This window comes from Ailuropoda melanoleuca, chromosome 13 (assembly GCF_002007445.2).
Source record: "Ailuropoda melanoleuca isolate Jingjing chromosome 13, ASM200744v2, whole genome shotgun sequence".
NCBI lineage: Eukaryota > Metazoa > Chordata > Mammalia > Carnivora > Ursidae > Ailuropoda > Ailuropoda melanoleuca.
In genome coordinates, this window is record NC_048230.1 from 89,516,839 (window position 1) to 89,527,127 (window position 10,289).

The following is a 10,289-nucleotide window of genomic DNA, read 5'->3' on the forward strand; positions in this document are numbered from 1 at the left end:
GCGTCCAGCTCATCCTAGTTGACATGCAAACTGACAAGCCAATTGCTGAATAGGTCTTTCTCATTTCTGCCAAGAACCTCTTTCAAGCATTTGTGAAATAAAAACCCCCATGCTGAAGGCTGAATCAACACCAGCTCTAAGAGTAAGTCTAGAGTGCTGTGGATATCACTTCGAAGAATGCCATCTCCCAAACACGCACCACCGGCCTGGACAAAGCGCGAGGGAGCACGCAGAAGGGAATAATGCTGCCCTGGCCCCCAGGGAGGGACCAGATGGGACCTAATAGATCTTTTCTACTACTAATTTCTATGATAATTCCAAGTTGCCACATGGCATATGTATTTTTTTTTAATCTAAAGACAGAATATCAGTCAATGCAGTGACCAGTATTTTAATGAAAGGTATTTTTCATGAACTGTATCTATACACACATCCTGTTTCTTACCCACTCTCACCCCCACCCTTCGGCAACACATCACTAACAGTTGGAGTGGGAGAAGTATAGAGAGAGGTCAAACACGACATGTTTATACTCATCATCAATACCAATTAGAAACAAAGAGACTCTAAGTTTTACTAGGAGGTCAGATACCTTTTGCAGCAATTCTGTGAAGTCACCTTAATTTCTTTTTCTTATAATCAGACATTATGCATGGGCTTAAAGATTAAAGCATGCCAACTGATGTCTGAGAAAAAAATTACAAAAGTGAAATTTCTTCTGGTTTTAGAGAGAAGATCAGGGATTGGTGAAGATCTGGGAAAAATTACAAAAGGACTTTTAGCATTCTCACCGGCGAGTTCCAGTGCAACTTCACTGAGGGTGCCTTTCCCTGTCCCCCCAGCCAGATGCAACCGCCCCCTCCTCTGACCTCCTAGGGGGCCATTTGAACTTCCAGTGGCACCTGCCACATTCTCTGATTGATTATAGTCATTTCATTTGCTGTTGGTTTTGGGTAGGTTTCAGGTGACCCCATTACAGTTTCCTCAGCATCCCACCTTCTACACACAGGGGACTGCAACCCACAGGGATGGGCGGAGGGGAACCAGACCTCAGGCAAAACATTGAGAAAGGATGAGCCACTCTTGACAGTCTCAGCTTTTAGGCACAGACTTATGTGACTACATTACGAAAATAAACTCTTCTGGAGTTTGGTGAAGCACAATATTATTATATTTAATATAAATTAACTAATGGTATGAAGATCTCATGATATTATTTCTACACGCACTGAAAAACTTTCTCTCTTCCCTCTTCAACCCAGTGAATACTCACCTCTCATGACAAACTGCCAGGAATCAGGATTCCAGGACGGTTAATGGGTTACGTACTCAAAGCAAAAAGATACAAGCTCTGGTAGAGTGGGATGAGGCACTTCACGGCCCTGCTGGCATTGATGCACGTGGCACATATAAGGCTTGGCAGTAGCTTTCCACTCACTATGGCTCCATCAAACAGAGGCCCAAAAAACGGAACCTGTTGATTCAAAACAGAAAAACACTTACTTTTCCAAAACCAGTAAAAGTCAAACCAAAGACATGAGAACAGCTGGTTGATGTCTCAGACCTGTCATGACCATGCAGACTGTCACCCACAGAAATGACGCTAATGTTAGCAGGATACAGGTCGAGGGCTTTCAAATCAAGCAACACAGGTCTCCTCCACAATACTCCCCTATTGTGAGCTCTTCAGCAAAACTTTTCATGACAAATTATCACCAGGTTATTCGTTTTTTCCCTTGTGTTGCCATTCACAGAAATAGTTTTATTCTTTCTAGGTGTCTACATCATGTGGATTATGCACAAAACACAGCCGTGTCTCACTGCACACCTCCTAGCCTTGCATCCTTCTGAAACCTGTTTGGAATTGGCACTGTTTCTGCATGGGTTCTGATGTGTACTGACTCTTAAAGGAGAGGATGACTATCACTGTTAACAGCTACAAGGTCCCATTTATAGTCCTCATTCTTGAATCTTCTTTCCTCTGTTTCTAAGATGATTGCGTTATCCTCATTTTTTCCTACTTCCTTATTAGAGGTTTGGCATTCCTTCACTGGACCCAATTTTACTACTGGGTCAACCCACAAAGTTCTGGTGCCTGTCTTTTCGTGCTCTCACTTTTTTTTCTCCATTAGAAATTCATCGACTCCACTTATTAATATGGAGATTGTCAGCTCCATAAGGTCAAGGACTTGGTCTGCCTTGTAACTCTTGTATTTATTCACTCTCTCACTTGTTTATTCATTTATTCAAAAATATTTATTATGTGACAGACACTGTTCTATTCACTGGGGACACAGTAGTGAATAATGAAATTCCTTATATCATGGAGCTTATAATTTATTGGAGGTTTGAAAGAATAAACAGTATAAATACATAAAATATATATTAGGTAGTTAAAGTGCTAAGGTGAAAAATAGAGTAAAGAAAAGCAATAGGACTCTTTCTGAGAGGGAGAAGTCCTCCAATTTTAGATCACATGACCAGGGAGGGCTGCAAGGAGAAGATGACACTTCAGTAAAAGCTTGAAAGGAATGAGGGAATGAACCTCATGTTATGAGGCCATCTGATGGAACAGCATTCCAGGCCAAGGAACAGCAAACACCCAGCCCACCCAGCCCTGTGGTGGGAGTGGAACTGCTATGGTTAAGAGACAGTAAGCAAGCCACAGAGGCTGGAGCTGAGTGAGCAAGAAAAAGACCAGAAGGCAATAATGTTGGGCAGGTAATAAGAAGGGCCTTAAAGGATTCTGGATTTCTGCTCTGAGCAAGATAAAAGCCTTCTGGGGGGTTTAGGGAAGTGGGAGATCTGATCTCACCTTACATTTTAAAGGTATGTTCTGGCGGTTGTGTTGGGAAAATTGCAAAAAATTAGCATTATGGAAAACAGTTAGGGAATTGGTGAATGATCCAGGCAAGAGATGATGATGTCTTGGATCAGAATGGTGGCAGAAGTGGTGAGAAGTGGTAGGTTTTTGGATATAGTTTGAAGGTAGACAGGATTTGTTGAGGATTACTAATGAAGTGAGAGAGAAAAAGAGGCATCAAGGATGATGCCATGGTTTATGCCTGGCAATTGGAAGGTTGGGGCCACCTTTCCCTGAAGTGGAGAAGACCAAAAGGGAGGGTCACTAGTTCAATTTTAAACATGCTAAGTTTGACATGCCTATTAGATATTGGTGTTGATGTATGGGGGTGGCAGCAGATAGATCAGGCTGGAAGTCAAGGGAGAAGTTCCGGTTGGAGATTCATAACAGTTATTTATAGATGGTGTCAACAGCCATGAGACTGGATGATCAGATGAGCAAGAAAAGAGGTTCAAGGACTAATCCTGTGGCCCTCCAATATTTAGAGGCTGGAGACATGAGGAAGAATTAGCAAAGACTGAGGAGGAGCTGCTGGAGATGGTGGAGAGAAACTTCCAGTGAGATGGTGGAGAGAAACCTCCACTGTACCTGGCACATGTTGCAATGCACATACTGGCTGAATGGGTGAAATTAATTGTTATTTTAAATGTTTTAAATTATTTAATAAATGCAGATCTGCAGCATAGGTCTTTTAACTTGTATCAAAGACTATTTGTTTGTGGAATACCTTTTCTGTGGTTGGCATTGGGAGAGGGGCTGGGTATACAATGGTATATGGAAGATTAGCTCTGCCCAAAGGAGTGGACACAAGGAGCTGATGTAAGAAATCTATGAACTAACATGCCTCAACAAAGACGTAAAAATCCCTTACAAATTTCTGGCAAATTAAATACAGCACTATATACAAAAGACAATGTATCTTGATCAAGTGGTATTTTGCATAAAAACCAAGGCTGGTTTAACAATCATAGATCCATTAATGCAATTTACTACTTTCATAAAATAAAGAAGAAAAAACTCTATGACCTTCTTGATAGATACAGAAAAAGCATAAAATTACACTCTCGTTCATGATTTAAAAAAATTCCCAGCAAACTGGGAATAGAAGAGAACTTCCTCAATTTGATAAACTCTTAAAGAAAACAAAATTGTAACATAATTAATGATGAAATATTGTTTTTTCCACCTAAGATCTGAAAAGGCAAGGATGTCTATGTCACCTTTTCTATTCAACATTTTTGAAGATCTTAGTCATTACAACAAAGAAAATAAGAGAAAGAAAAGAACAAGGAAAGGAACATAAAGATTAGAAACAAGTAAAGTCATTTTTATTTACAGATAACATCATTATGTACATGAGAAATCCAAAGGAATTTAACTAGAACTAACTGGATTTTGAAAGGTCACAGGATACAACATACCCTCCAAATCAATTATACTTCTGAATGTTAGCCACCAAAAATTGGAAAATGACATTTACAAATACTGTTCATAATAGCATCAAAAACATCAAATACCTGGGAATAAATCTGACAAAAGATACACACACACACACGCCCAAACATTGCTTAGGTAAATTAGAGACAACTTAAAAAATGGAAAGATGTACAATGTTCATGGATTGGAAGTTTCCATGTGTTAAGATATCAAGTCTGCTGAAATGGAGCAATAGATTCAGCACAACCACATCAAAATTCTACCAAGCTGTTTATATAGATATAAATAAGTTCATTCTAAATTTATATTAAAACGAAAAAACTTAAGTTAGCCAAGACAGTAAGATTTATATTACCTAATTTTGAGGCATACTATAAAACTTTAATATTTAATATATCATAATGTTGGTACCAGATAGACAAATATATCTATTTGATATATATAGCAGAACAGAATACAGGGCCCAAGAATAGATCCAAGTGATTTGTAATAAAGCAGCACATCAGTTTTATAGGAAAAGGAAAGTCTGTTTCAAAAAAGGTACTGAAACAAGCAGATGGCCATTTTTAAAAGTGAACCTTGGCTTCTACCTCATATTACACATGAAAATTTAGATGGATTATAGATCAAAATAGTAAAGCTAGAACCACAAGGTTTCCAGAAGAAAACATGAGAAAATCTTCACAATTTGGGATTAGGCAAGGGTTTCTTAGGGTATAAAAGGCACCAATCATAAAAGAAAAAAAATTAGTGGGACTTGATAAAAATGTAAAACATTCTGCTCATAATGAAAGTGAAAAGTCAAGTCACATATATTCACCAAACTGGACATATCCTCAATGTCCACCAATAGGAGAATGAATGAAAAAATTGTGGTACATTCAACCAACAGAAAATTCCACAGTTAATGAAATGAACAAACCACAACTACATGTAACATCATGGGAATGACCCAAATATTATGCTGAGTGAAAGAAACAAACACAAAGAAGTTCACACTATGTAGTTCCATTCACAGATAGTTCAAAAGCAGGTAAAACTAATCAATAGTGAAAAACGTCAGAACAGTGGCCAACTTTTCAGGGGATTAGTGATTGGGAGACACTGGAGGGAGATTTCTGGCAGCTGGCAATATCCTATGTTTACATTTGGGAAGCATTAAATCATTTGCTTTGAAAACATCATCAAGCTGTACACTTAAATTTATGCCCTTTTCTTGATTAATGTTATGTTAAAAATATTTAAAAAATACTACAGAAGATTTGAACAACACAACAAACTCATCCTGATGGATACATACAAAATATTTCACCCAACGATTGTAGAAGACACATTCTTTTCAAGCATGCATAGAATATTTTTAAAAAATAGACCATATTCTAGGTCAAGGATCTACAAATAGAGCCTATGGGGTCTGATTCCAAGCCTGGTGCCTTTTGTGTATGGCTTGTAAGCTGAGAATGGTTTTTACTTTTTTAAATGGTTGAAAAAAATATTTTGTGACATGTAATAATGATATAAAATTCAAAATTAGTCAAAAAATAAAGTATTACTGGAACAGAGCCACAATCCTTCACTTACATATTACTTCTACCTGTTTTCACACAGAAAAGAGCTGAGTAGCTGTGACAGACACTGTGTGGGCCACAAGCCTAAGATTTACTACCTGGTCCTTTACAGAATAAGTTTGCTAAGCCCTAGTCTAGGTCATAAAGCAAGTCTCTGAAAATTTCAAGGGGTTGAAATTATACAATCCTCATTCTGTGCCCAAAGAGCTATTAAATTAAAAATCTACAACAAGAGGATAACTAGCACAGATCTCTATGTTTAGAAATTAAGAAACATACTTCTAAATAAATCAGGGCTCAACAAAAATACTTACTTAAAAATATGTTAAGCTAAATAGTCATGAAAAGAGTAGATATTAGATGTTGAAGTGGTACTGAGAGGGAATATGTGGGATTAAATGCCCTTATTAGCAAGGAATAAAAGCCACAACTTAATGAGACAGACATCAACCTTCAGAAATATTTAAAATCCAAAAGAATAAAATAAAATCAGAAGAAACAAGAAGGGAAGAAATAGTAAAAACAAAAGTAGGCTTTAATGAAATAGAAACACACACACAATAGAGACAATAACAAAGATCAAAAGTTGGTTCTTTTTTTTTTATTTTAATGTTTTTTTAATATATTATGTTAGTCACCATACAGTACATCCCCGGTTTCCGGTGTAAAGTTCGATGATTCATTAGTGGCGTATAACACCCAGTGCACTATGCAATACGTACCCTCCTTACTACCCATCACCGGTCTATAGCATTCCCCCAACCCCCTCCCCTCTGAGGCCCTCAGTTTGTTTCTCATAGTCCATATTCTCTCATGCTTCATTCCCCCTTCTGTTTATCCCCCTTTCTTTATCCCTTTCTTCCCCTACCGATCTTCCTAGTTCTTATGTTCCATAGATGAAAGAAATCATATGATAATTGTCTTTCTCTGCTTGACTTATTTCACTTAGCATTATCTCCTCCAGTGCCGTCCATGTTGCAGCAAATGTTGAGAATTCGTTCTTTCTGATAGCTGAGTAATATTCCATTGTATATAAGAACCACAGCTTCTTAATCCAGTCATCTGTTGAAGGGCATCTCGGCTCCTTCCATGATTTGGCTATTGTGGACAATGCAGCTATGAACATTGGGGTGCATATGGCCCTTCTCTTTACTACGTCTGTATCTTTGGGGTAAACACCCAGTAGTGCAATGGCTGGGTCATAGGGTAGTTCAATTTTTAACTTTTTAAGGGACCTCCACACTGTTTTCCAGAGTGGCTGTACCAACTTGCATTCCCACCAACAATGTAGGAGGGATCCCCTTTCTCCACATCCTCTCCAACAATTGTTGTTTCTTGCCTTGTCTATCTTTGCCATTCTAACTGGCGTAAGGTGGTATCTCAGTGTGGTTTTGATTTGAATTTCCCTGATGGCTAATGATTTTGAACATTTTTTCATGTGTCTGTCTGTTAGCCATTTGTATGTCTTCATTGGAAAAGTGTCTGTTCATATCTTCTGCCCCTTTTATGATTTATTTACTTCTCGTGTATTGAGTTTGAGAAGTTCTTTGTAGATCTTGGATACCACTCTTTTATCTGTAGCGTCATTTGCAAATATATTCTCCCGCTCCGTGGGCTGCCTCTTAGGTTTTTTTTGACTGTTTCCTTGGCTGTGCAGAAGCTTTTTATCCTGATAAAGTCCCATAAGTTCATTTTATCTTTTATTTCTCTTGCCTTTGGAGATGTGTCGTGAAAAAGGTTGCTCTGGCCGATGTCATAGACGTTGCTGCCTATGTTCTCCTCTAGGATTTTGATGGATTCCTATCTCTCATCAAGGTCTTTCAACCATTTGGAGTTTATCTTTGTGTATGGTGTGAGAGAGTGGTCAAGTTTCATTCTTTTGCATGTAGCTGTCCAATTTTCCCAGCACCATTTATTGAAGAGACTGTCTTTTTTCCACCGGATGTTTTTTCCTGCTTTATCAAAGATTAGTTGCCCAAAGAGCCGAGGGTCCATTTCTGGGTTCTCTATTCTGTTCCATTGGTCGATGTGTCTGTTTTTGTGCCAGTACCATGCTGTCTTTGTGATCACAGCTTTGTAGTACAGCTCGAAATCCGGCATTGTGATGCCCCCAGCTTTGTTTTTCCTTTTCAACAGTTCCTTGGAGATTCGGGGCCTTTTCTGGGTCCATACAAATTTAAGGACTATTTGTTCCAGTTCTTTGAAAAACGTCATCGGTATTTTGATCGGGATAGCATTGAAAGTGTAGATTGCTCTGGGTAGTATGGACATTTTAACTATGTTAATTCTTCCAATCCATGAGCATGGAATATTTTTCCATCTTTTTATGTCTTCCTCAATATCTTTCAAAAGTGATCTATAGTTTCTAGGATATAGGTCCTTTACGTCTCTGGTTAAGTTAATTCCAAGGTAACGCATGGTTTTTGGTGTTATTGTAAATGGGATGGATTCCCTAATTTCTCTTTCTTCAGTCTCGTTATTCGTGTATAGAAATGCAACTGATTTCTGGGCATTGATTTTGTATCCTGCCACCTTACTGAATTGTTCTATAACTTCTAATAGTTTGGGAGTGGATTCCTTTGGGTTTTCCATATAGAGTATCATGTCATCTGCAAAGAGAGACAGTTTGACTTCTTCTTTGCCGATTTGGATACTTTTTATCCCTTTTTGTTGTCTGATTGAAGTTGCAAGGACTTCTAGGACTATGCTGAATAATAGTGGTGAGAGTGGGCATTCTTGCCGTGTTCCTGATCTTAAGGGAAAGGCTTCCAGCTTTTCCCCATTGAGAATAATATTTGCTGTAGGCTTTTCATAGATGGCTTTTATGAGATTGAGAAATGTACCCTCTATTCCTACACTCTGAAGGGTTTTAATCAGGAAAGGATGCTGTATTTTGTCAAATGCTTTTTCTGCATCAATTGAGAGGATCATATGGTTCTTGAGTCTTTTCTTGTTGATATGATGTATCACATTGATTGATTTGCGAGTGTTGAACCATGCTTGCATCCCAGGTATGAATCCCACTTGNGATGAATCCCATATGGTCATGATGGATAATCCTTTTAATGTACTGTTGGATTCTATTAGCCAGGATGTTGTTGAGGATTTCGGTGTTCATATTCATTAAGGAAATCGGTCTGTAATTCTCCTTTTGATGGTGTCTTTGCCTGGTTTGGGGATCAAGGTAATATTGGCCTCATAGAATGAGTTTGGTAGCTTTTCCTTCTGTTTCTATTTTTTGAAATAGCTTTAGGAGAATAGGTATTATTTCTTCTTTGAATGTTTGGTAGAATTCCCCAGGAAAACCGTCTGGGCCTGGAGTTTTATTATTTGGAAGGTTGTTTATCACTGACTCAATTTCTTCATAGTTAATTGGCCTATTTAAGAAATCTATTTCTTCCTGTTTCAGTCTTGGTAGTTTATAGGTTTCCAGGAAGGCCTCCATCTCTTCCAGATTGTTTAGTTTTTTGGCATATAGCTGTTGATAAAAGTTTCTAATAATCCTTGCAATTTCAATGGTGCTGGTCGTGACCTCTCCCTTTTCAGTCATAATTTTAATAATCTCAGTCCTTTCTCTTTGTTTTTGGACAAGTTTTGCCAGTGGTCTATCAATTTTATGGATTCTCTCAAAGAANGAGAACCAGCTTCTAGTCCTGCAGATCTGCTCTACTGTACTTCTGTTTTCTAATTCATTGATTTCGGCTCTAATCTTGGTCAACTGCTTCCTCGTGAGGGGATTAGGCCTGTCCCTCTGTTGCTGTTCCAGCTTCTTGAGGTGAGAATATAGAAACTGCATTTTAGATTTTTCTATTCTTTTGAGTGAGGCTTGGATGGCTATGTATTTCCCCCTTAGGACTGCCTTTGCAGTAACCCATAGGTTTTGGACTGTTGTGTTTTCGTTCTCGTTGGTCTCCATAAATTTTTTAAATTGATTTTTGATTTCCTGGTTTATTGAGTCATTCCTGAGCAGGATGGTTCTTAGTCTCCAAGTGTTTGAGCTTCCTCCAAATTTTTCCTTGTGGCTGAGTTCCAATTTCAGAGCGTTGTAGTTTGAGAATATGAATGGGATAATTTCAGTCTTTTGGTATCAGTTGAGACCTGTTTTGTGTCCCAGAACATGGTCTATTCTTGAGAATGTTCCATGGGCATTAGAATAGAATGAGTATTCTTTGGTTCTGGGGTGTAGTGTTCTATATATATCTATGAGGTCCAACTCGTCNATCTATGAGGTGCAACTCGTTGAGTATGGCATTCAAAGCTCTTGTTTCTATGTTGGTTTTCTTCTCCGGTGCTCTGTCTATTGCTGATAGTGGAGTATTGAGGTCCCCTACTATTATCATATTATTATCTATATGTCTCTTTATTCTGGTTAAGAGTTGGCTTGTGTATCTTGCTGCTTCCCTGTTGGGGGCATATATATT

At 38.3% G+C, this 10,289-nt stretch overlaps 1 protein-coding gene across 1 annotated transcript in view; it reads right to left on the minus strand.

Annotated features, from left to right (window-relative positions):
- The window catches only part of RALGAPA2 (Ral GTPase activating protein catalytic subunit alpha 2), a 317,987-nt gene that overhangs the window by 81,746 nt on the left and 225,952 nt on the right, over positions 1 to 10,289 (minus strand). Inside the window, 1 exon segment of the mRNA XM_034641613.1 lies at positions 1,347 to 1,474. Coding sequence (XP_034497504.1) covers positions 1,347 to 1,474 — 128 coding nt within the window.